Source organism: Diadema setosum, chromosome 1, assembly GCF_964275005.1.
Source record: "Diadema setosum chromosome 1, eeDiaSeto1, whole genome shotgun sequence".
Taxonomy (NCBI): domain Eukaryota; kingdom Metazoa; phylum Echinodermata; class Echinoidea; order Diadematoida; family Diadematidae; genus Diadema; species Diadema setosum.
The window spans coordinates 22815109-22843052 of NC_092685.1; the positions used below are offsets into that span (position 1 = coordinate 22815109).

The 27944-nt window shown below is 39.1% G+C and overlaps 1 protein-coding gene across 1 annotated transcript; it reads left to right on the forward strand.

Annotated features, from left to right (window-relative positions):
• The first annotated feature begins 60 nt into the window (after positions 1–60).
• On the forward strand, positions 61–24389 carry LOC140234966 (claspin-like). Its single transcript, XM_072315007.1, has 21 exons — positions 61–206; positions 633–928; positions 1719–1791; positions 2645–2756; positions 3021–3740; positions 4159–4271; positions 5893–6134; positions 6818–7145; positions 7479–7661; positions 8748–8968; positions 10352–10521; positions 11418–11566; positions 12303–12417; positions 14959–15351; positions 16385–16561; positions 17501–17622; positions 18174–18301; positions 18923–19028; positions 21196–21278; positions 22003–22173; positions 22668–24389. The coding sequence occupies exons 1-21, from the start codon at positions 149–151 to the stop codon at positions 22788–22790; spliced, it is 4083 nt and encodes a 1360-aa protein (XP_072171108.1). The 5' UTR covers positions 61–148; the 3' UTR covers positions 22791–24389.
• Positions 24390–27944: the final 3555 nt, after the last annotated feature.

The following is a 27944-nucleotide window of genomic DNA, read 5'->3' on the forward strand; positions in this document are numbered from 1 at the left end:
CTCATCATCCAACCCACATGTACAGGAGACTGGCTCTCTCTTCAACAGTGACGTATTTGATGCCGATGATGACAGTGATGAGGAGGATCAGATCGTCAGGACTCTGAAGCCCAAGCAGTCCAAAGCCACAAAGTCACTTCGACTAATCATGAGTGATGATGACGACGAGAGCGACAGCAATGGATTGCACAGTTTGTCTGATGCAGGTACTTAACTAATTCTTTAACCTGTTGAAGACTAGTCCCTAGTATTTTCAGGCAGATGTCTACAGGAAATGTGTTATAACAAAGTCAGCGTGTCCTCAGCGAGTTGAAACCAAAGTAATCATTTGCTGTACTGCATGTTGACTGTGTAAAGTGTGACATGATATTTAATGTTTTACTTTATGTGACCAAAATATCTTAAGTTGCTAGAGATGCCCTGCATTTGCCAGATATATATATGCCCATGCTCACTGTTTTAGTATAATCAGAATGCATATGAGGCTTGCATACCACCCAACTCATCAAATTAGGAGGGGCAGGTGAAATTCTACGGATTTCACTTGCTGACTATTGAGAGACAGCTAGTTGGCCAAATTTCTAGTAATTGTGCTTTTATTTGAAAAACAAAAATAATAATCTTCTCCACAGTGGAGCAAAGCTCAGAGGAGACCAAGAATGATGACGATCCCAGAACCACACCTTTTGCCACCCCTGGTGACGAGAGGAAAGAAAATCGCACAGAATTGCCAAGAGGCCGTGGGGTTGGTGAGGAAGAGGGGGAAGAGGATGACAGCATTCCTGACAGCGATGATGAAAAGGAGGACGACAACAACAGCGACAGTAGTGACAGCGATGATGGGATTGATGAAGAGGAGGAAATTGCATTCCAGCTCTCGCCTCTTCCAGAAGCTGAGCAAGTGGAAGGTGGAAACAGTGATGAAAGGGTGAGGTTTCTTCTGCTGTTGCCAGATTTTTTGTTTTCCTTGGAACGTCTCCATATTTTGTTGTTTTTTTTTTCAGCAAAGACTCGATTCAAGGTGTATCAAGGATCACAGGAAATCAATTCTTTGCACCTTCAAAAAAAAAAAAAAAGTTTTGTTTTTTCATGCACAAAATAAATACAAATATTGTGTCTACAACATATTTTCATAGTAAATGATCAAGAGGAGTTCCTAAGGTCTCCAATGTAGAGCATATTTTGAATAATCCATTATTGCTCTCATATATACAGAGAATCTCTGTGTATCTTTTCAATATTGCCGAAATTTATACATGATATTACAGGCATTTCACAACATTTTTCCTTAGCTGTAGTGAAAGTTACCTTCATCTTGAGTCCTGGAAAACTAGTTGTTTCTGATGGGCTGATCCCAGATTCAAATGGGATCTCTCAATATCTGTGCATAACTTTCGTTTTGCATCTACATTTCCATGAAATGCGTGCGTTCAATGCTTATTGCTTCTAAATTATAGGCTCCACTGAATTCAGACTGTTAGGAGAGCTTTTGCTTCAGGACAGAAATTGTGAAATACTCTATGTTTATGATTGGTGCATTTCTCACATGTACATGCTACAAGGTAGCAAGGCAAAGTTTTTGCCTGGCTGTACCCTATAAAGAACATTGTTTGTAGTGAAGTCAAATGCGATTACAATGGTTTTGATAAGAGTGATCCAGAGCTTCAAGTCTACCGCCAAATAATGAATTTGTACATTTGACTCTTTGTGTCTTGCAGTCCATGAGAAGGAGAAGAGTTTGTAAAGCAGACCTTCAACAAATACACAGTGAATCTCAGCGCATTGTCAGAGGTATGCTTGTTTAGTCTTTTTTTTTGTGTGTGTGCTTTACCAGTGTATCTATCTCCAGTGCATTTAAACATTGACTTGCCAGTTTAATGTCACAGTGTTTGATTCAAAGGTAAATTACTGTAAGTTTTACTTTTAGGGAAGCTTCCTTTTTGGGCGATAGTAATGCTCAAAGGGAGTACTGTGGAGACATTATAGACAGTTGTTCTCTAATATATGTTTGACACATTATTCTATGAATATCAGGAAGTATCTTCATTTTTTTTTCTTCAATTTTATGTGTAAGAATAATGTGGTGGTGTAAGCTCCAGTTTTTGTTGTTGTAAGCCCCAGTTTTTGTTGTTGTGTTACAATTGTGAACAATATCCCAATACCTTTTTTTTTTTTTTTTTTTTTTTTCGGGGGGGGGGGGGGTCCCATTCACAGAAAATGGTTGATAAGTTACCCTCTAACTAATGACAGTCACACTGTATTTATATGCAGTGACTGGTGATATCGGGGGGGGGGGGGGGAAGGAGCAGGCAAAATCATCAAATGTGACACAAACTATCTCTTTATTTGTAGTGTCATTGTGCAAAATTGCAAATAACAATTGCAGTGAAAATGCTGTAAAAGTGGACATTTCCATGCAACTAATATTTCACGCTCGGCCGGGTAAGATTAGCTTCGCGTGTTTTTAATATTCTGCAGAATGAAGACATCAACTACTGGAACATATGGCAAGCAAAAATATTTGCCTGCTTTTATTTTCGCACGAGTTTCTGGTTGCGCAAAATGCGCAAAAATTTCAACACTGCGAAAATTTCCACTTTTTCTGTACCTGGTAAAGCAATCTCTTTCCTCCCATCTCCTGCAGAGTCATCAATCAGCATTCCATACCACAAACCCAAACCTCTCAGTCTTGATGAGCTGTTCAACAAGAAACCGTCCCCATCAAAACTCAAACCAATCAGAGGAAGGGTGCCCAGGTTTGTATTTGATATGTCTGAAGTATTGAAAAAAGCAAAAATTAAAAGGAATTGATATTGATGCTCCTTAATATGTACATTTGATCATTGTTATTTTGAGATACATGCTAAATGCGTATCAGATTGATTGTTTAGCCATGCATTCCCCGACTGAAGTTCTCCATTTCTTGCTCCAGGTTTTTGTAGTACAACTTGTTATAGGGTTGTTATAAGTCAGTATTTGCCATGCGGCTGATACATCATTGTCACTGTTTTACACTTCAGACTAAAGGCAATGTCCAAGACCATGGCTGCAATGCAGCAAGAGAAACCAACCAAAGAGCAGAAGAAGCAAGAATCAGATGATGAATTACCCGATATGCTCTCTGGGCATGTTCAAAAGATTGCAGAAGAAACCAAGGACACTCTGAAAGACTCTGAAGCAGAGACTCTATCAAAAGACTCACAGCAACCAAGCTGTGAAAATGGAGACAAAGTTGCAGGTGAAGAGTGTGCAGCTGCATCATCTTCACCATCAGGGGAGGATGGGACAAAAAAATCAGAGGAGTGTGCTCAGGAGGAGATGCTCACTCCTGCTAGGACTGATGTTGAGAATGACAGGATGGACTGCAGCTCACCAGGAAGCCAGGAAAAACCGAAAACCACACCACCGCCTCCGAGACCAGCTGAATCTGCTCTCTCGCAAGATGATGCTGGAGCAGAGGATACGCCAACTTTCAAGGTGCCCTCCACCGCCTCCCCTTCCCTACCACCAACCCCCTCCCCCTCCTCCTCCCAGTCCCGGAGAATGCAGCTCCTGCAGGAGTCCCTGAAGAAGCTGAAGGGGCTGAAGCCCAAGCTGAGTGGTGGGCCCCAGGCCACCATCGATCTGGACGAGGGGGCGGAGCCCACAGCTGAGGAGAAAGGTGTGGCCAAGCTGATGAAGAGATTTGTGAAGCACACAACACACGTCAAACCCACACAAGTCAAGGAAGTCCAAATTAAGTAAGAGAATGTACATTGTTCTTTCTTTACACTGTAAAAGTGATATTTCAACATACAATGCACTCCCATTACAATGAACATGGCGACAACAAAATTCTTGTTACAATGAAGTCAAAATTCATGTCCTAAATTTATCATCTATATATCTTTATATACTTTGGCTGTTTGGCTGTAATGATATTTCAATATAACAAGGGAAAACTGCCAATCCCGAGGACTTCATCATAACAGGAGTCACCTGTATATACTTCAACATTTTTGGCTGGGTATTGTTTCATTGATATTGTTCTGAATGGCTCGCTGAAAAAAAAAAAAAAAAAGAGAGAGGAAAAGATGATTTCACTTTTATTAAAATTCTTTTTGATATATGCAATGTATCCTCTATGGTTTCTCTGGTTCCCTTCATTTCTGCCACCAGTGTTGTCACCAAAGAGAAGGGTGAGGATGGCAAGGAGGATTTGAAGCATCACTCCATCTGTGTTGGCCTGGACCCCACACAGGAGGAGTTGGACCCAGCTCTCAAGATACCAGGTGTGTCCCCAGTGCATACGTATGCCTACGAAAGAGCTTTTGAGTCTGACCCTCCTGTGCATGTCTGCCAATCAGCACATCTGCAGACTAGCTTTCTAGCACAATTGTTGTGACGGCAGAGCACACTACTGAAAAATGCTAATTACTGAAATATCCACATACCAACTGTGAATTTTTCTCAAAGCAGAAAATAATTATGTCTCATGGTATGTGACAGAGTGCATATACACAACTATTTATCCTCCGTAGTACCCCGACTTAGCAATCTGTTCATTGTAGTTTTTTCCTTCAATACAACGAGGGTACATGTATACCTGAGTGATAAATCACAGGCTTTATATTTATTCAAATCTGTAGGTACCAAATATTTATAATTATATTTAAGGGCCGGGGGGGGGGGGGGGGGGGCAGAATCCGCCCCCCCCCTCGACATTTTGCGCTATAATTCTGTAACGCGAGAAGGCCTCGTCACGAGGCTTCATGACTTTCTTCGTTCAAGTCTCGCGCAACTTTTGAGACCAAATTTGCAATGTCCGCGCATACTTTTGCGAAGCCACGCCCATTTTTGTAACGGAATGTCGCCCCAAAACGGGCAAAATTTTGTGATTTTGTGTACATTTCCTATGGAAAACAGTGCTCTGTCATGAAAGTCATAAAAACCCGATTATTTTTACAATTAATCACTTTCATTGATTAATTTTGTACTATTTATGGTAGAAGAGTGGTCAGTGACAATTTCCAATGAAAAAACAAAGAAAAAACAAAAGTTGAAAAACAAAGACATACATAAAAAATTCTGAAAACAATAAAATACATAAGAATTGAAATGAGTTTTGGAAGTTTTTGTGATGTACAATTGTTGAATATGCTAAAACAGATTTACAGATCAAAAATTAGACTCTCAATGCTTTTAATTAGGCTAGAATATCACCTTGAGGTTAATTTGCATAATTAATTAATTAAAATTAGAAATTGATTGTTTCAAAAAATCTTATGACACAATCTTGTAGATTATGACGGGGGTCTCACGCATGCAAAAATTTCATCGCGATCGCACCTCCGATGGCTGAGATCTCAGGGGGGGCAGAATCCATCCCCCCCGGTCTGAGCATAGCCAAAAAAGCCCGGCCCCTTTAGGGTTAAACAATTACAAATAAGTTTTGGTCTGTTCTTTTGTTAGTTTTTGTGAAATGAATATTTTGCAACATGTTTTGCAACATGTAGGGAAAGTCTTATAGCCAATTGCGAGTGAGACATTTAAGGGCACGCATAGGGCTACTGTGGGCAAGGAACATTGAATCTAAGAAATGGATCAAATAGGTATACATGTATATGCACAGAAAAGTGACAACCAGTGTAGGAAACAAACTGGAAGTATTTATGTCGATATGTAATTGACTGGAGTAACAATTGTAGAGTGAGATGATTACGCACACAGGACTGGTAATTACATGCATGCAATAGTACTGTAATTGTTGTACCGTATGTAGTGGTTGGTAGCAATCTTTGTTCTTGTATGCAAGCTGCACTCAGAGTTTGCCCGTCAGGAGGGTCATTGATGATTGGATGAAGGCCAAACCCATAAATGGTGTGGGATTTTTTTTTATTTCCCCACTGGCAGGTGCGAAGCTGGTCCACCTCAAGGAGAACCTGCAAGCTCAGATGAAAGTCAGGAGAGAGTCAGAGAGGCAGAAGCGGCAAGAGATGTTCCAGTTGGACAACGAGGAAGGATTCGCTGGAGACGACGAGGATGATGCCGAACTCACGGAGGGAAGCGAGACCGAGGAGGAGGAAGGGGGCGAGGATGACAGTGTGATGAACATGGGAAATGGCGATGATGATGAGGAAGATGAGGATTACAAGGTGTCTACAAAACAAATTTAATTAAAGAGAACAGTAGAAAAACAATTTGATCAAAACCTTTGAAGAATTAATGAATTGACCACGGCATATGTAAATTATCCAGTTTTACTTTCTTGCTAAACGTGTTAATAGCGTAAGCTGTGATTAAGCTAAATCCATATGCTACATACCATCTGCACATGATTTGGGAGTGAGAATTGGGAAAGCTTTAACAAGAGAACAATAGCCTTTGAGAAAGGAGATTGTCCAGTTTTTCAGTTTCTTGTTGGCACTAGTGCAGGACAAATAACTGGTTACTGTGCTGACAATTGACGTATCATGACACTTTCAGGGTAGAAAGGAAAAATATAAGGTGAGAACACTAAATCCCGTAATACCATTTAACAATTACTGAAACACGCAACACAATTTCTTTAGATGATTAGCAAAACCAGTTGAACCTCGGCAATACAGTGCACTCCCGTTATAACGAACACGGTTATGATGAAATTCCGGTTACAACGAAGTAAAATTTAGGGCCGCAACATTGTCAACTCTATGTATTTTTATTGTTTATTCATTCGGTTGTAACGAAATTTCGATATAGCGAAAGAAAATTGCCGCTCCCGAGGACTTCGTTATAACGGGAGTCCACTGTAATTTCTTTCCTCCAATGGTCTTTGTCAATTTTGACCTACTCGCAGGTCGAGAATGAGTTTGTAGATGATGAAGCAGAGAGTGATGACGAGGAGGAGGAGGAAGAAGGGGATGAAGACGAAGAAGACGATGATTTGCCGCGGACGAAATCCAAGCAGAAAGCTAGGAAATCTGAGAAGGATTCGGCAGTCGAGAGTGATGATGAGATATCGCCGAGTAGAAAGGGGAGGACCAAGAAGAGAGCAATGGTGGTGGAGGACGAGGATGAAGACGATAACTGTGATGGGAGTGTACCTGAGGACAAGCCAATAAAACTGCGTTTGGAGTCCATAGATACAGATGATACTGATGCTGAGCTTGCAGACTGTTTGCAAGGTGAGAATCAAGCAAACATGTTCGAGGTCCGGTGCACGTACAGCTCCATTTAGAGGAAACTGATAAGGAATGTGGAGACATGCCCTGTTTGATGATACATAATAAAACATAAATCAACTTACAATATAGTGCATACTTTTGAAGACAGTGTATGCTCAGTCATAATGTTGAGTCTATGATAAAAGGTCCATCATTACCTGTATGTTTTGCTTGTGTGATATTCAAGTTTCGATCGATTGATTTCTTAACTTCAACGCCTGAGAATTTGCAATGCAGCTCTGACATGAGTGAAACAGTTATTTTTTTATCTTTCCATCCTGATTTCACTTGCAGATTCAGGAAAATTCATGTCTGGAAGTCTTGTGCGCACCCCTGGCACTGCTCTCGATCACAGCAGTAAGACGATGGAAATGTTTGATAGCGGCACCAACTCTACTGTGACCAGCGACTTCCAGGTGCCGAGAAAGGTGGACTCCAGCTCAAAGAGAGTCTCCTGGAATGCTGGCAAAGACACAGGTATGTAAGACAATGTTTTAATTTGATATTTGACATAGCTTTAAAAAAAAAAATAATAGAATAATAAAAATCATCTGCAAGTATTAAAACAGAGCTTTGAATAGAGTATAAGGTTGGGTGCGAAATCAATGTGAGGGCCTCTGCAGTTGTAAGCATCTGCTCCTTTCCACATTCCTCTGATTCTTTTCAAACCTGTTGATGAAGATGACGATGCAGTGTCCTCTTCACATACACGTTTCCCTTTACCTGTTGCGTGTACTCAAGACAGACAAGACAGTTTTCCACAAATAGCAGTTGCAAAATACATCCCTAGCAGGTCTGGCTGTTGACACTTTCAGGCAAAGTGACAATGTATCTTTTATTGAGCAGACAGCCACACGGTCCTTTAATGGATCCAGCACCCTGAAAATAACATATGTTCCAGTGTTTTGGAACTGTCAGTCATATATTGCACCCACATTATAACTCTAGTATACCACTCGGAAATTAGAGAAAAAATACTTATCACCAATGCTTATGGAACTAAACTGGCCAGTTAGTTCTGAAGGCGTCCCTTTCTTGTGTATTGAATGGGCGAGCAAACAAAGCAAGAAAGGGGTGTTTTGTTCTCTAACTAGCAAATCTTTTTATGAGTCATAAAATTAGATTTGGAACTGTCTGCCAGTTCGTATTTATGCTGAAGAAAATCATGTTACTCTTTGGGTGTTGGTTCCCTTTTAACAGCAAATGGTCGATGACTCAATCTGCTGGTTAATTAGCTTCGCAGGGAAATAATTACAAGGATTCAAATATGTATGTTGTGAATGGGGAGTTTGTTTCGTGAAATCAGATCAGAACATAATCAGCCTCATATCGGTGGGATGCATGGTACAGTCAAGGCTCTGTTTATCATCCCAACTAAGCTTTTACTTTAGGTTATACATGAGGAATCATATACTTTAGTTGAAACTTTGTCTTCATTCCCCTGAACAATAATCTTATGATGGATTGAATGCAAATCATGCTTCTGGCATTGGGTAAATAAAATGCACATGACTGGACGGTTGCTTCACATTCTGTTCGCTCCCCAACGATGGTTTGTACCAGACTCCAGCAAGGACAGCACCGGATTTGCCCTGCCCATCCCCATCCGCCAGGACAGCAGCTCAAACAGCATGGACACCAGCTTCGAGGCCATCACCTCCCTCATCCCAGCCCACCAGCCAGAAGGAGGGATGAGGAAGTCTGGAAGAGCCAGCGTGGACTCCACCAAGGAGGGCTTTATCCCCTTCTCCAAGCATCAATCTTTCCTCGGGGACTTGTCCAAGGTATGGTGTCTCCAAGGCAATCATATCATATCATATCCCTTTATTATGTCTATTAGTTATGTTAAAATCTTGTAGCTTCTTTACTCATGAGTGTAAGTGCTAGTTTTGGTTGGTTAGATTTTTTTTTTAATGCATATGTATGTGCTCCAAACATTCTAGGAAGTTACTATCTAGAGGGTCTATATTTTTAAGTTACCAATTACTATCAGATTATGTGTATGCAGTCAATTGATTGTATATATATATATATATTTTTTTTTTTTTTTTCAGGTTAGTTTTCCAGTACTACTTACACTAACAACTTCCAAACTAACTTTCAAACTTTTAGTAGTATGTCACCAATCACTACCAAATTATGTGTTGTCACAGTCAAATGATTATATATATGTATATATATTTTTTCAGGTTAGTTTTCCAGTGCTAGTTACGCTAACATTGAAAGGCTGATACTAGTAGAAGCTGTCTTTCACTAGTCAATTGATATTGGGAAAGCAGGTGGTCAGTGATTGTTCAAATTACCCATGAGTGATATCGGTTGGAAGCGAGGAGTACACTCATTGAACTTTGTTCCATTTGCTTTGCATTTATAGGCATGTTCCGCTTAACTATATGTGAAAGGGTTTACACTGCAATTCAGAAGTTGAATGTGACACCATGACTATGGTTTGACCACTATGCCATGCCATCCATACCACTAATCGCTGTCACCAGCATGTCCATTTCAGTTCTCCAGCCACCATTTTATAGATGAGGACTACTACCGTACCTATGGTCAGTGTCCTGACCGAAAAATGAATAGTGATAGCTGCTTTTGATATTGAACATTTCCACCGTGTGGTGCTTATGGGGAGTATGTGTTTACAAGATGCATGTCCATGTATTGTTACCCTAGTCGCTGACATCAAATTAGCACCCATGGTGCATAATCAGAATCCTTGAGAACATGCTAGCCAGAAGCCAGGCCACCTTTTTGTGGCACATATGCAAAATATGACATTCAACTTTCTACTGGCTATGAAGTATGCCCATCTATATACACCTGGGTAAAGAGAATTTAGCTTATGGGTAGAATGTCTTCCTTGAGGATGCAGTGTCTTAGCAGAGCTTGAACCCTTCACCTCCTCTTTCAAAGCACAATGCACAATCATCTAGACCCATACTTCTCAACTGATGGGCTGTGAAGCTCTTGCAGATGGGCCACGATGTCGGCCAAAAATGAAATAAAAAGATTCACATTTCATCTAACTGTGGGCCTCGAAATCATTTGTTGTAGCCAAAGTAGATTTCACATAGACAAAGTTTGAGAGGCACGGCTCTAGACCACAATGCCTCAAAGTTTGCCATGAATCGTTGCTACCAATGCTTCCACATCTCTCCCTGCAGAGCATGATGAGGACCGATCTCAGTCTGCCGGTGGAAGACTCCCAGGACCTGTTCCGCGAAGACTCGCCCCGCCTTCCGACCATCACCGATTCTCAGCAAGTGGGCGAGTCGCAGAGCTTCCACTTCTCCTTCGAGGACGAGACGCAGACTCAATTCCTTGATGAAAATGGGTGAGGGCTCATTCTGTGTGCATCTTCCAGCACACTGCATTTGGAATTTACACATACAGTGCATACATTTTTCATTGCGATCCAGACATTCTGGTGTTGGGATGGCGTTAAGACTACATATATTGAATGTTCTAATAATTCTCCTTTAGGTAAACAAGTGAGTCAAGCTTGACCATTTATTAGCATGATATTACATTTTCCAATTTAGTGTAGTTGCATAACAGGTTTTATGCAATGCTGGGTGAAGTCAATGCACACAAACAAGCATGTACTGTGTTACTGTGTTTGATAGATATGCACATCTGTGTTTCTTTTAGTGTTGCATTTTTAATTCCTCATACTGTTTGATGGCATCCGGCTTATATCTTGTCTTTCCCACTCTCTAAGAGTGAGGAAGTTTCAGAAAGTCATTGCTGCCTGATACTTTTCCAGAAATATTCACCCGTAGTTGTCTAGAACAAGCCTTGATCTCAAAGGTATTTATTGGGCCAAGTGTGGCCTTCACCAACATTCGGAGTTGACTTTCACTGTATGTGATGTCTTTTCCTCCACTCTATGTGATTATCTTTAAATGCATTTCAAATTCTTCTTTTTTTTTTTACGGTTGGGCAGGCAATTATGGCAGGGATGCTTAGTTAGTATTTTTATGTCATTTAACACATCAGGATGCAGTCATTGCCAAAGCAATGTAAATGCCCTCATTTAATCATCTCAAAGATATTTTGTTGTGTTTCATTGACAGTTATTAGGGCTGGCTTAGTGGCTCAAATCTGAAGTGATATAGTTTGAATGTGTTTGATTTGAATCACAGTGTGAATCTAAGGTGCTCAGGGGATTTTTTTGTTGCCATCCTCCATCGTAATAATGGGGCATCATGCATCTTTTTTACCTCACAGTCTGCTGAACCTGAAGCCATCCAGTACAAAGAGCCAATCCTCCAAGCAGGCGACCCTGTTCAACAGTACCCAGGCCCACTCCAGTGAGAGCCAGCCTGGCATGGAGGAACTCTTGGGCCTCTGCTCAGGGCAGTTCACAGAGACACAGGGTCAGCCTCTAATTTGAAACTTTCATCCTTTTTCACACTCACCACTCTCTGATGCTTGCATGGTGTTGAATGAATACATGTTCATCCACAGAGCTACTTTATTTTGTACCTTCAAATCACAAGAATGGTTACAGTGTGACTCTAACACTTAGTTACCATTGGGAAGCAAAGCTTGGAATAAACCAGTTTTTCATTGCCTTTACATTGTTGATTTTCTGTTAGTGAATCCTTTTCATAGTTTGTCGAGATCAACATTATGTTGAAATATTTTAAAGAATCCTCCGTACTCATGTTCTCCGGATTTCAGTCGAATGAAAATATTTTTGCAAAATTTTAGAAACATAATTCGGTGATGCATGTACTTTCTGTGACAGCTGTAATCTTTTCAAGATCTTTGCAGTTTGTTTAATGATTCAGTTCTTGGAAAGCTGTGTCAGTTTATTTTGCTATGCTTGTTTTCAATCAATTCCAGACCCATTTTGAACTAAAAATTAATTTTTTGGTAAACTCTGCGCTTAGAAACATCCGTATTAAGCGCCTTATAAATGTATTGTACTACTATTATTATTACGTGGTACTTCAGTCTTGAGTAATTCAGTCTTTTTTTAGAAGCCTATCTAGAAAACTATCAGGGATGGATCTCACGTAGTTGCTCTCATTTTCTTGCCCCATGTGATCTCACTGTAAAGTTTTATGCAAAAAATAAATGTGATGATTTCCATGTCTCCATGTGCAGCCAAGGATGAGTCGGACGATGACAAACCCGGCCCCTTCTCTCAGGTGTCCCAGGGAAAGGGAACCCAGGCCAACATGGACGAGCTCTTGGACCTTTGCTCAGGGACCTTCACTGGGTAAGAACATCACTGGTGCTAACTCTGTTTGATAGATAAATTCTATCCCATGCCATCAAACCCCCGTTTGAGACGAGACCTCATTGGCAAACGAAGCTGATGGGGTGCTATACCCCCCTAACGAGTCCTCGTTTGAGAAGTGGGAGGATATGTATTTGCCCATTGCAAAATAACTTTCTACTCAGGCGTGGCAAACCTGGAGGCCAAGCCAGGGTTTAATGACTACAACATCTGTCATATTACGTAAGAGCATGATAAGGATATCTGCCTGTGGCAGACCATTCAAAGTGAACTCAATTTTTTCTATTCTTTCTAAAGTTTTTAATTCTATATTCTATTGAGAAATTCTATGGTCATCCGTTTTAAATTTCGAACAAAAAAATTTGACCCATAAATAACGAAAATACAGGAATAAGAAGGAGAGCATTGTAGAAGTTTGCCGATGCTGACAATGTATGCGTACACAGATCGACCACCTGCATGTATACCATGGAGCTACATAGCCCATGCCAAAACCAAAACAATCTCCTCCTCTCGCGGGTTGCCCCCCCCCCCCCCCCCCCGCTGTGGCGGTGACTGATGCTTAGATTAGGCCAGGGTCAAGAAACAGGTGTTTTATATCTTTGGTTTTTAAGTCCTTGATTGCCAAGATATACGCTGGCATTGTCTACAGGGATGTAGCTTCTTCAAACGAGAGATTTGCCTCATGCAGTGATCAGCAAAAATGCAGAAAATTATATGTCAGGTGATTTGTTGTCCCCGCCGAACGAGTTCGAGCAGGGGACTATGAAACGGGCTCCGTACGTGTGTGTGTCCGTGTGTCTGTCCGTCCGTCCGTCCGTGTGTGCGTCCGTGTGTGATCAAAATGTTCAAAATGCTACTCCTTCGCCATTTCTAACCTGATTTTGATTCTGTTTGCTTTATATGATAGCACTACATGGGAGCTTTGAAACTTCTATACAGAATTTCAGGTGTGACCTTTGACCTTGACCTTTGACCTATATTGTACATTTTGCTTCAAAATGCTACTCCTTCGCCATTTCTAACCCGATTTTGATTCCGTTTGCTTTATATGATGGCACTAGGTGAGGGCTTCAAGACTTCTACACAGAATTTTGACCTTTGACTTCTTTGACCTTTGACCTTGATTTTTTACCTATATTGTACATTGCCTACAAAATGCTACTCCGCCATTTGTAACCCGATTACAATTCCGTTTGCTTTAAGTGATGGCACTAGGTGAGGGCTTCAAAACTTCTACACAGAATTTTGATCTTTGACTTCTTTGACCTTTGACCTTGATTTTTGACCTGTATTGTACATTTTCCTACCAAATGCTACTCCTTCGCCATTTCTAACCCGATTTCGATTCCGTTTGCTTTATGTGATGGCACTAGGTGAGGGCTTCAAAACTTCTACACAGAATTTTGACCTTTGACTTCTTTGACCTTTGACCTTGATTTTTTTACCCATATTGTACATTGGCTACAAAATGCTACTCCTTCGCCATTTCTAACCCGATTTCGATTCCGTTTGATTTATGTGATGGCACTAGGTGAGGGCTTCAAAACTTCTACATAGAATTTTGACCTTTGACTTCTTTGACCTGTGACCTTCATCTTTTTACCTATATTGTACATTTTGCTACTAAATGCTAGTTCCGGCGGGGACATATATTACGCGCCGCGTAATTTCTACTTTTCCTTGTTTAGAATTAAATTTACTATCGCTGTATCGCAAAGTAGTGTGGGATTCCAAAGGATTGCTCTGCTTTGTCTTATTCTAGCGTGTCCATCAGTGAGCATCACACCCTTATGTGCTTGTTTTGTGTTTCGTAAGTTTTGTAATAATTATATGCTACGGACTCAAAGGCTTAACCAGATTCTCAAGTTACTGATTTAAGTTATAGCGTGCCTTCCCTAGGTGTAGCAGTATATATTTAAATCATTCTCGACAGCACGAATTTTGATGATCTATAAGCCAAGATTTGCTGGTATTGTTTTATTACCAGACTATAAAACATATACTTTTCTTCAAATCTTTTCAAGGGGTTATGAAATTATGTTATTATTTATAGTCTGGACTTCAGATGTATTCACACAGCCATGGAAGTCATAAGAAGGATTTAAAATGAATTTGTTGAGCATTTGGTTATTTTTTTATTCACTACAGTTTCATGTACCTCAACATGCTGTTTTCATCACCTTTTTCAAGACCTCACTTATGTTTGCCATGTTTTAGCTTCCCCTCACTGTGTTCTACCTAATTGGGATCTCATTTGCTTGCCTCATTTCAGTCCATGTTTTTTTTTTTTGTCTGTTGGCATTTTAGTCTGCCTTTGTTGTTTCATTATATAACATGACGATGTAATATATTGTTATATATGGTTATAGAATGACATAACAATATTATAAAACATGAAATTTCATTCAGGACAAAACATGAAATTGTCATAAAATGCAATGTGATGTTATGCTAATATGTTGTCATTTCACTTCATAATATTATTTTTATTTTTTTCTTTTATTCTTCACGTAATAGAGTGGAATCCCGGTCACAGAATATGCCATCCCTGCACGTGAAAGATCCTGCAATGAAAAAGGAAGACAATCACGAGGCTGATGCAGATGAGGCTTTTAGCACAGTCTCTTTCCACATCGCATCCGACCCGGAAGGCAGCGACAGCGACGATGACGACGAGAATAAGAGGGGATTCAGCAGCGATGAAGACTCTCCGAGGAAGAGCAAACGTGGCAATGATGATGATGATGATGATAGTGAAGAGGACGACGATGATGACGACGACAAAGTGGACAAGGAGGGAGAGAAAGAAGCTGATGCCAAGGATGATGAAGATGAAGAGAATTCTGATGTGGACAGCGAGTTTGCTTTTGAGGCCAAGAGCGGGCGATTCAAAGGGCACACCTATGGCAAGTGAGTAATGTTACACATGATGTCAAATACACAGCCTTCTCACCTGAACCAAAAAAAAAAAGAAAAAAGAGAGAAGAACATAAAAAAGTGTGAAGGTATGAGAGAAATTGCACACAGCCATTCTTATTTTGCTGCTCGTCTGCAGCTAGCGATAGATCTTTGTATGGATATTATTATTTATTTGTGCCACTTCTTGTCTAGAGTTCAGGCGGTCAATGTGAGAAGTTTACATAAACCACATTCCTCACAGAGCTGTGTGAACCAATAGCCATGATATGTCAAGACTTTTCCCGACTTGTCATACATATTGTTTATTCATTACAGTTGAACCTCTCGTATCCGGACAAGTCGGGACCGGGGCTCATCCGGATAAGGGATTTGGCCGGATACGGGAGACTCAATGCTTTATACATGTACATATACATACACATGTACTGATGAGGCCCATTGTAGTACCACATGTAGTAATGTGTATACTGCAACCTTTTCATTGTTACATTTGGGGATGTTTCGGGATGTTGAAATGTCTGAAGGTAAGCAATTGGGAAGGAAATTTGATGCAGTGTATGTTAATCATATTGGAAGTAATATGTAATTCATGTGTGTTTGGGTAGGAGTTCTCAAGGAGTTGGGAATCCCCCTTTCTTCCCGTAATTATTAAAAAAATATCACGGCGAGATTGCGTCCGTATAATAGAGAGATCCGGATAAAGGGAGGCCGGATAATAGAGGTTCAACTGTACTTATGAAAATGAAATTATGTCCTACTAATCATCTTGTCCTGTATAAATGAGTTGATGTGAAGATCATGCTGCACATCATCTGAAAAGTGTTCGGTCTGCCAAAACTTCATACACATGCTTAGGTACACGAGTGTGTAAGTATGCACATGATACTAACTGTGTATGTGTGCATGTGTTCATGAAATCATGAATATGTGTAGATAGATTTATTATTTATGTGTATGAATATGCCAATGTGTGATCGATACTCAAGGATTTGCATTGTGTGTTACATTGCTGTTGCCAAAACAGACAGCTCAAGCTGGCCAACTTTGTGGAGGAGGAGGCAGAATTATCTGGCAGTGACATGGAGAGCGACGAGGACTACGATGCCGAGGACGAACCTGACGATGAAGAACTGGAAGGCATCATCAATGAGGAGATGGGCGACGAGGATGAACTCAGGAACCAGGTCAACAAAGTTCACATGTGAGTTGAGATTTCTCATTTTGCTGGAATGTTTCAGCAGATTGAGCCTTCATGAAGAGATTGATTATCCTCACTGTTCTTTTTTCTTTTTTTCTTCTTTTTTTTTCTATTGAGGGGGGTAGGGAAGGGGTGAGATAAGGATCATGTTAATGTATATTTTGTTATCTTGTTTGCAAGCACCTACTAAAACTTCAGTGTGACACGTTATGTTGTGTCTATGCATTCACAAGTGAGCGAAGTAGACACTGTTAAATGGCCAGCTAATGGCCAACAATGTTGGCAGTTTCATCAAGGTTAACCATTGTCTTGTTCACAAGATATTAAAAAAATGAAGTATGCATATTTGGCAGCAGTCGAATCGAGGTCCCCCCCCCCCTTTATTTTTTTTTTTGTCAAAACAAAAGAAATAAAAAGAACAAAATTGGGGGTGGGATGCATGTACCCCCCCCCCCTTTAATTTTGTAAAGGCACCCGCCCCCTCTTTACGGAATTCCTGGATCCACCCCTGGGCAGTATTTAGTGGCAAGAGGGAGAACACCTTTCACGAGGGGGGGAAAAATTGCTAGAAATTCTGTATCAACTATATATGTATCTTTGAGCAGCTCTCATTCATAATGTGGAAGCTTAATCATAATGTATAGAGTAATTGTAACCTAACCCATGAGAGCATGCAAGGAATACATAGGCCCTGAAGAGTGACGACAACGAAGATGATGATTATGATGATGATACACAGCACTGGGAATTGTGCACTGTACACAGTGATCTCAAGAGTCACAGGTGAAGTCATATCACGTGACAAATACTAGTAGCTGTGGCCTGTACTCAAAACTTTTAATCCTGTGCATTCCCGTGTCCATCTCTGCCCTTGGGGGCGAGAGTGTCACCATTTCCTTTTCCCATTCATGACTTTTGTCTCGTTTCGTTTTGTTGCGGCAGGAAAACGATGGACGACGACGATGCACGGCGGTTGAGGATCTATAAAGAGATGTATCTTCCCGATGGAGATCTGCATTCAGAAAACAAAGGGAGGACCAGGCGATTCAGGTGGAAACATCTGGGTATGGAAACTGATACTTTTCCTTGTTATATCTCTCCATGTTACATGCTTGCAAAGTATAATTATTCTGTCTCTATAGACGATCAAATTTTCTGATTGTTATGGAGAACTGTTCATATTGCTGCAGGAGATTGTGCATTGTGAAAGTTCATATTACTGGGCATGTGAAATATGTGTGAGGTATTACACAGAGCAATGTTTTGTTTGGTGTCATTCAAGAGCGGAAACCAAATTATGTGGAAATGATGTCATAAACTCAGCCAAAAGTTAAACTGTTCCCATGTACTTACGTCATATTTTATCAATAGGTGTCAAGTCAATTATGCCAAATCAAGAAATGTAAAATGCAGCAGAGTCAAATACTGCTTTTGAATATCTGTTTTAGGGAAGTGTGATAATAAGTATGTGGAATTCACAGAGTAGCGATTAAAAGTAATTCATAATAATGGAGAAGATATCCGTCATGCATGCGGCGAGTAAGCAGGTAGTGAACAGCATGCAGTGGTGCCTCTCCCTTCTCATTGAGATATTGCTCTGATTGTGACTCCCTAGACTCCCAGATGGATATGTTCCAGCCAGCCTCCGATGGGGAGGAGGAGGAGGAGGAGCTCCAGCAGGACCAGGATTCACAGTGGAGACTGCAGAGATACCAGCGGGAACAGTGGCTCAAGGAGAAGGAGGTAATGCTAACATCAATATTTTTCGCACGGTTAAAATTTTCGTGCCAAGCCACTCAAACATCACATTCGCTGGTTCATATACATGAAAAGGCGCGCTGCGCAACTCCTTTGTTTTTTGAAAGTGGAAATTTTCACTCATTTCGCTCGACATGAAACTAGCGCTTGAACAAATAACGCAGTTATATGTAATACTATTTCTATTTTGATTGCACAGGATTAAAAACACATCCTCCCCCTCCACTTCTTTTGAGCATTGCTTTCACCTAAGCTTAGGAAACAATGGTTACACCGTATTTCAGTTTGAACTGTTTAAATGAAAACAAGTGTTTATATATTTTTTTCAATAACTCTGCCATACCTGTTCTCCTTCATGTCAAAGATTCATGTTACTTATCCAATTTGATATTGATAGTTTGGATAAGGTATAAAGGCATGAATAAATGTTGTTATGACCTTTCAATTCACTACAACTTAGTCTTTGTGTTACCTTGGTTTGTATGCCCCCCCCCCCCCCCTCAAAAAAGAAGAAGAAAGGATATATGTACATGACATGACATGACATGCATTAGTCAAAATGGGAGTGTTACAGCAAACAATGTTGTCATTTGCTGTTTGATGCAGGGTACAGAGAAGCCGACAGAGGTGACCCCTAACGACATCCTGACCGTTGATGAGCACAGTCAGTTTGCCAAATGTCTGCGGACAGCCGTCTGCAGGAAACCAAGAGGTGAGTACAGAGGTCAATCTTTGCATTTGGATTTGATAGAACCTCTGGAAACTCCAGCCAGTGGCCCATCAGGAAAAAAAAAAATAATAAGTCCACCAGGGATGATTGATGGGGAAGATTTTGCTCAGAATTGCTCAAATTTTTCTGATGCATGCAGCATGATCACCTGGTATGTCAAACAAAATGTCAGAAAAGCCACTTCAGTGATTGTGTCAACCCTTATTATATTTTTTTTTTTCAGTGTAAATTCTGCAAAATCATTTCATTGAGTATCCCGAATGATTTAACTTGATGTTAGTATCACATTAGTAATACATACACTATGTAACTTTCACCAACCCTTCAAGTCTTGGCAGGAATTTTGCCAAATACGCTCAGCAAAAAAAGAAAGTAAACGCTTTTTCAAGTTTATGTTTCTCATCGAATATTCGGCTGAATGCTAATGTATTATATATCATATTGAAGGTAATTTAATTGGCTAACAACCTGGTAGGTCATCAAGAAGGGAAACTTTACACATGAGTGAACACCATTGGTTTTCTCTTCCAAGGCACAAAAGCAAAAATTGCAAAACTGAACAAGTTGTCATTCATGCGTATGTGCTCTTCCATGGAACAATAAGAACAAACAACAAATTTCACAAAAAGAAACATGAATTAAGTTGCAAAAATAAACCTTTGATCTCTCTGATATCTCTAAAGCCCAAAAGATCAATGAAGGCTAAGAATAATGGAGGAAAATAAAGCATCTTATGTCAAATCTAAATTCAAATGAAATAAGAGAAGAAGTAAAAAATTAACAAAATGGTAGAAATTTTAGGTTTTTTTTTTTTCAAATTAAGAAATTGTAAAGAATGTTTTGTTCTTGAAATTGTCAAATGGACTCTTAAATCACTAGATTAAAAGAAATAAATTAAGAAATTCTGCTCATTTAATCATCTTTATTCTTATTATTCCCTATGTCATTTGAAGTTTGACTTGACAGAAAATTTTTTCCTCTTTACAGTAGTTTCCCACTTTGTATTTCTTAGAGGTTATAAAGAGATAAAGAGAACAAAAACTTATTTTTCCTATTTCATTCATGTCTCTCATTGTGTAAAACTGGTCTTTTGTTGTCAATGTTATCGTGAAGGGCATTTGCAAATGAAAGAGAACATGTCAATTTTTGCAATTTTTAATTTTGTGCCTTGGAGGACAAAAGCGAATGTGCTCACTCATGCGTAAAGTTTTCTTTTTAATCAACCTATTAGCTTAATAGCCAATTAAAATACCTTTAACATGGTATATAATACATTGATTTTCATAAAAATCTTCTATGAAAAATATGACTTCGAAAAAGTGTTTACTTTCTTTTTTTGCTGAGTGTAGAAATCAATTCCTTGCCATCACCATGTTGGCACTTCTGAATTTTGCTGTGTGTCTTAACCCGTTGAGGACGAGTCCCGAGTATACTTAGGCAGGTGTCTATGGGAAATGCATGTTGTAGCAAAATCAAACCGTCCTCAACGGGTTAAATCTAATTTGAGAGCATTGCTCTTCTAATATAGGTACCTTTATCTGCATAAATCAAATCTGTAGGGACCACAAAAAATAGTTCAATGTATGCACAATTTGACTTAAGAAGTGTAAATAGTACATGTTTGCAAAGTCTGGTAAAATACTGTAAAACGAGGAATATTTGCGTGCATTTTAATTTTGTGAATTTCGCGAGAGCCAAGAGTCACAAAATTAAAATGCACGCAAAAGTTCTCATCTACACTATATGCATTGAATGTTAGAGGCAACTCATGAAAATTTCATGCCGCGAAAAAGGCTGTCGGCTCCAATTCGCGAAAATTTCATGCCACGAAAATATTTTTTACAGTATGATTGATTTGACTGAGGCGAAGTTTGACTCATGTGACTTTGACCTATGAAGAGCTAACTGTATGTGTAGCTAGTATAAGAATCAGCTAAATTGTAGCAATCAACAGCCAGTGAAAATGTTGCTTACATACAATTATGTATAAACAATAAAAGGTGCAATGTTTTGTTATTTTACTCTACTTTTAAAGAAAAACTTACAGAGTACCAAAAAAAAAATCAAATAGAGAGATACGGGGCCATTTTATGGAAATGTGGTTTCTGAGAAGTCATGGGTGAAGTGACATTTTGTTTTTGTTTTGCAGCTGAGACGCCCACACAGGAAGTCCAGGAAAAGGAAAAGGTGAAAGAAAAGAAAGTTGGCACTCCTAAGCCACTGAAGATAATGGTATGTATGATTACACAATGATTGTTGTACTGTCCTGCTTTTTTTTTTTTTTTTTAATCCCCAAAATTACACTTCTTGTTTCTAATGCTGGTCTTCATTTCTCAGCCCTCAGAGATGCTATTGATATTATTTTTTATGATATAATTGTTGTGTAGAAATGTTTGATGCTAAAAAAGGTTGTGATAATGATGAATACTCTCAGTATGGTATATGGTTGAAAGATCAAACTTTTATGTCTGTGAACACTGTCTTGAAATTTTGTTTCAGAACTATTAGCTACAACAGAGTGATGAGGAATGGTAGATATGTTGACATGTGATGATTTAACATTGAAATGATTGACTAGAAGCAGGCAGTAATCACAAGCGCAAAAAAAAAAAAAATTGCTTGATCTCTCTTTTGTTACATCATTTTATAAGTATAAAACATTGGTACAGTCCAAGTACAAAGTAATGTGTCAGTTTTTTTTTTTGTGTGTGTGTGTTTGTTTGTTTGCTTGTTGTTTTGTTGTTGTTATTTTTTTTTTGGGGGGGGGGGGCAAAAATCGTGAATTCAGTATAAATTCCTTGCATGTTTTAAATGTCATTCTGAGATTCCATACTCTAACGTTTCATAATAGAAGTGTGTGTTGAGGTCTAAACAAGGACACATCAAAGTGAATTCCTGATAATGTACAGTGTATATGAATATATGTATGAGTATATTTTATCTTTCTGTGTTGCAGACCAAGAGGGGCTCTTTCCTCAGTAGGAGCAAGAATGACCTAGAGAAGATGGCATCCATGCTGAAACCCCTCTCAAATCCCAAGGGACCTAGGAACAACCGCAATTTTGTATTCCAGTCGGCGGAGGCAGTCATGAACGAAGACAGCAACACAGCCAGTGAGCCACCAAAGGTGAGTGGAATAAAACACAGTGGGATCACTTTATAGAACCACGGTGTACAATTGTTTTTACACCGATAACATTAGAGGCATTTGCTAGATTGATGCCAATGCATCAGGATATGCAATCAAAGATTGAAACCCACATGGTTTAGAGATATGCTCTTTTGGCAGTCTTCATTTTGCACACATTAGCAACACAGTCATTCTCTGTATGTTCTTGAATCATTCTTCCATGCATTCATAGAAGTAAACTGTTTGCACATATGCATGTTATACATCTATTTACCATTTGCATGTTCAAGTTTTGTATATGGAAGGTGCCTAATGTATCATATAACTTGGTTCAGTATTTGACTCAAGCAGACATTTTTTTTTTTCTTAAGTCGATACCTTTCTTCAGGATCTGTGAATAGACAGTACAGTGATGACTGTGATGTGTTAATGATTTACGAATGAAATGACCCTGATCTGCGAATCCCTTTTTCTCACTGACCCTGCTGCAGGCGAAGCGTTCGGCCAGTGTGTCTGGTCCATCATGCAAGCACACCGGTCCAGATGCCAAGAGACCACGGCTAGAGAGAAGTCAAAGCCAGTTTACTCAGAACAGCGTGTTTCGACACTTCTGATGGACTTCAGATTACCACTGACATATATCATTTGCTAGTTTGCCTAAGGACAGTGATTTTCAGCCATGTCTGACAATTCTGGCTGTTGCTATTCAGATTTCCACTGACATGTTATTAGCCAGTCTGCCAAAGAACGGTGATTTTCAACCATTTCTGATGATTCTGGCCGTAGCCATTCATCGTGGCATTTTCAGGGACCAGTGTGAAATATGGTGGATTACTCAGGAGTTTGACTGCATGAATGTTTGCTGATGTGCATGACAGTGACATGATTTCATTTTGATTTAGTGTTTTACTTGTAAGAATGAGTAGTTTTTGATAATTAGTGCAGTCATATTTTAAAATTCACATGTGTGTTTGATTTCATTTTACTGCAGATTTGTGAGAGAATCATATGTGTCTTGCTGCCAAGACATGTCACAAAATGTTTCTTTCTGATTTGCAATGTTTTGATGTACAAATGCATTTGGAAGTTTTCCCCTGGTGAAAATCAGTAACAGTCACTGAAATTGATGAGACCATTAACTAGCCACCCTGACATCAACTTATCACGCATTGCCACATTGTATGCCATACAGAATATTTGTAAAACAGCATACCTCATAGGAAAATTAAAAAAAAAGGTGTAATAAACAACTTAATACAGGAAAACCCTGTTAATAACAAGCTACACTAGCTTATAATGAGGTATTGCTTTTGACCAGGTGACTTTGGTGGTCCTTACTTTCTGTTACTGCATTTAACTGATCTCTTTTTTAGTATTTTTACAATGAAGTACTGGTTGTAATGAGGTAAAGTTAGTGGTCTCGGCAACCTTGTTATAACGGGGTTTCCTTGTGCTATGCCAAGCTGATGTTGTAAAAGCAATGAGATGGCTTAGGAGGTACTTATCCTGGCTGACCAAGATTATTGTGGCTTAGATGGACCTTTGGCAGCAAATATATTCAGCCATATCTTGGAAAGCAGATTTAGACTGGTGATCCTAGGCTAGAGGAAACTCCTTACCTGTGTTCTTTTGTGTCATCCATTCTATCTTTTTTTCTTCTTTTTGGGAGTGGGAGGGGAAGTGTATTGTACAGGTGAGACCCTAAACTGTGTGTAGTTTATGATCATGTAATCAACTGGGAACTAAAAAGATGCTAATTCGATTCAAGAATGGTGTTGGAACTAAGAAAAGCTGCATTAACATCTTTGTAATACTCAGCTGATTATAGTACTTACTAGTGTATGATTGCTAGTGTGGATTTTTGTTTGTTTGTTTCACTTTTCAGTACATGTACTCGTTTGTCAAACCACAAACTAATGCATATAAATATCTACAGTATAATTTGCAACCACATTTTCTTGTGTATTGTAATTGAGTGGCTACATCATACATTTTTTTTTTTCTTTCAGTCAAATGGTTGAATTTCATTGTCACTATTCTTGAGTGAATGTCCAGGCTTTTAAGCTCAATTTAACACTTCCCACATAACCATTACTACTCTGTAGGAAAATATATGGGTGCCATCACTCTACAGCGGCACAGGACCAACTACAGATAGCACATAACTTGTGGAAGATTTATATATTGTAAATAAAAATGACATTTTAGATTAATGACCTTGTGCCCCTCTTATTAACGGTGACTGTGTGTCTGTGATTATGAAATATGACAGAGCATGTAATTCCAAGAGGAATTCAATGTTCATTCGATGAATATTGGTCTTGAAATGGCCGAGACATCCAAAACAAAGAATCCTAATAATGGGTGGGATCCTCCCCCCTTTTACTGGGATTGCTTTGTTTTGGATATCTCAGCCATATCAAACCCAATTTTCATCAAATAAACTTTGAATTCCTTTTAGAATGGTATCTTCTGTAACATTTCATAGGTGGTTTCTCAGTATCTCACAAAAAGTCAAAAGCTCAATCCTCATCTCAACCAATACTTTATCATCCCTTTAAAGACCGGGTACCATGGGGATACCTTGGTACGACTCGGTTATATTCGAGAATCTTTGTGACGAATTGTGTATAGCTTTATCACTGATCTGTATGTATCTTTTATACGCAACGCGGAAAAATCTTGATTGGAGTAGGCTGTTACTGGTGAGCACATGCTTCATTGCATATTCTCGCCTTCATTACCCAATACAAATGGCAAGGACTCATATGACACGGGTACAAATATAAAAGCAACTTTTATTCGATAGTCTCAATCCAAGGAATATCTCTGATGAATCCCAAAACATCTGAAGAATACATTTATGGAGATGAAATAGTACAATGTATATGCATAATTGGGTAAATAAACGTGACAAAATAGACTTTATAGGATCAGTAGTAGAAATACATTGTATGTGCACAAGTACTGTTCCTTAAATACAGCAATGCACAGGGCACTGTCAGTGCAGTATTGACCCATATCATAATTATTAGAGTAGAAGCTCATCTGTACTGGAAATTCAACTGAAAATATCTTGTATTGAGATCAATAGTTTAACAACAATTTCATTATTATCGCAATTGTTTTAATAGTTCCATCATGAGCTTACTGTTCTAAACTAGCATTTTTGTGACTCAGATTTGAATAACCCTCTGACAGAGTGTCATTTCATTCTCACTGTTCAAGTTTCCCCCTGCTCCTCCCCATCACTTGAGTTTTGCTGCATTAAACATGGTTTCATTTTTTTGCTACAAAAATGTGTGACCTTTTCTAAAAACAACTCGTGAGGTACGCTTTCTCGACAGAATGCTCGAACGCTCCAAAACTGGCACAGTTCGGTACGGTACACTTTGGTTCAGTTCGCTTTGGTTTGATTTAGAGCGCTTGAACGCACCCTTAGATTAACAACCAATCAAAGCTTCCTTTCCAATGTCAACATGATGTGATGAGGGAAGGTCAAAGATTTAGACAGCTTATGCAAGAACTGATACGCTACTGAAGTATACATCATATGACCCATTTTTACTGGAATACAAGAATTAAAAGAAGTACATTGTAGAAGTAAATTGAAGACTTATTTGAGAAGTTGATTAAAAAGAAAATGGTGATGTATGCACGATGTGAGCCTGACTTAACAAAAAAAAAATATGCCCAACTGCTTAAAGATGGGTTGCCTAAATAACATCAAAATACATAAGTTTTGAAAAAAAAAATAATAATAATTTGATTACATCTAAGATGCCACACTTATGTAGGGCACAGTCAGTGTGAATTCTGTCAATTGTGAAATATGCCATGGATAAAAGGTGCATGTAAATCTACACTCAATAGACAGAAGTGACACAAAAGAAAACTTCTGAAGTGCAAGCTGGTTGCAAATTAAACAAAACGTACCTCGTTTGCATTCATAGAATGAAAGATAATAGGAATTCATGAAGGAGCGAATCAGTAGAAGTCAGTTTTTATATGTTTTCTAACTGGTTTGTCAATGACATTTTAATAGTCTGAAAGTTAGGCAAGGAAATGTATTGGATGCATTGCGGGTCTACATTTATTTAATATGAAAACAGGTTGCCTAAAAGTTAGGCAAGGAAATGTTCTTGATGCATTGTGGATCTACATTCATTATGAAAACAGGTTACCTAAAAGTTAGCAAAGGAAATGTTCTGGATGCATTGTGGGTCTACATTTCTGAAAACAGGTGCCTTTTAGTAACTGCCTATGTGTGGGAGGAGTGCATACTTTGATACAGGAATCATAAAGTGTGCATTACACATACCTTACTATACAAATGATGCACAGGATAGAGTGTGTTAGTGAAGGTGCGGCGCGCTCGAGAGTATTGACAATGGTGCGACATGCACGAGGCGCAGCCGAGTGCATGTTTGCAACCGTTGTCAATACTCGAGATACTCCTATACCACGAAATAATCCTGTGCATCATTTGTTTTATAAAATGGGTCGAAAACTAACAGCATTATTCACGTACCTTTGTGGGTCAATACCAGTCAGCTACATGTAGCACTCGCTCAAAAGTCAAGATGTCCGAAGATGTTCGTCCCAAACATTTACGCACGTCGCACTCGGAAATCCCGCACATAAGTAGTGTACGTACGTATAAGAGTATACGTACGCCGGCCTTGTACGCCACGTGTTATGCACAAGAAAGGCCGCCGGCTGTTGTGGCAGCCCGCGGCCCGAACTAGAAGTTGTTTACAGGATTGACAGCGCGTATAGTAGTGCGTGACGCACTTGTAACAACTGATTGAGTGCGCACTGCTAGTGTAAACATTGTGACGTATGTCAGGCCAAGGAGGTGGAAGAGAGACTCTTCTTAGTGCATTTACTATGAAATTAATGCACGCACACGTGACTCATTTCAGCGCTTCCAATTGGCTACATTCTTGAACCCATTTTATAATTGACATTAAAGATGCTACATGAAATTGTCATGGTACAGGATATGAAAGAAGGCAGGGTGCAAAGGCAGATGATTGCATTTACAGACATGCATAGTTAATTTCTGGCATCACATGAACAATGTAATTTCTAAATGAAAGATTCAAACACACTTTCTCACCAGGAAAAAAACAACAAAAACAAAACAAAACAATAGTCATTAGATTTTTCACAGACTCTGGCACAAAAGTGTTAGTCCTTGCATATGCATACACTTGGCAACTACTACCACAGAAATGACAAGGAAAAGAATAAAGCCTGTGTGTTCATGAAACCAAGTATATATTTAGCTTATCCACAAATATTAATTTACTGAAAGTCTCAAGAATTCACTAATAAAAGGCATTTTTTCAGGTAAAGGAGACACAAGCACACAATGTAGAATACAGTATGAAATAGCAAAACCATGGAGCAATACATAACTTTATGCAAATATTTCAGTAATTTATATTAGAGAGAAAATTACATCAATAGCTTAAAACATGATGAAATATCAATTGCACTATTGCAAGAGGTGATGAATTCCCGTAGGTTACAAAGGTGCTGTATAAACAGAGTCTTCAATTAATTCAGCACTTAAGGGACCCTGATGATAATGGCAGATATTAGTTTTGATTACATACAAATTGATGAAATTCAGTGACGAAGTTTAGATTACATTACCACAAAGAATAACACCTGAAATATGACATATACAGAGCATAACCAAAACATACCCTGGTACTCTTTGGTTCAAACAACAAGTGAATAGAATATTACAAATGCAG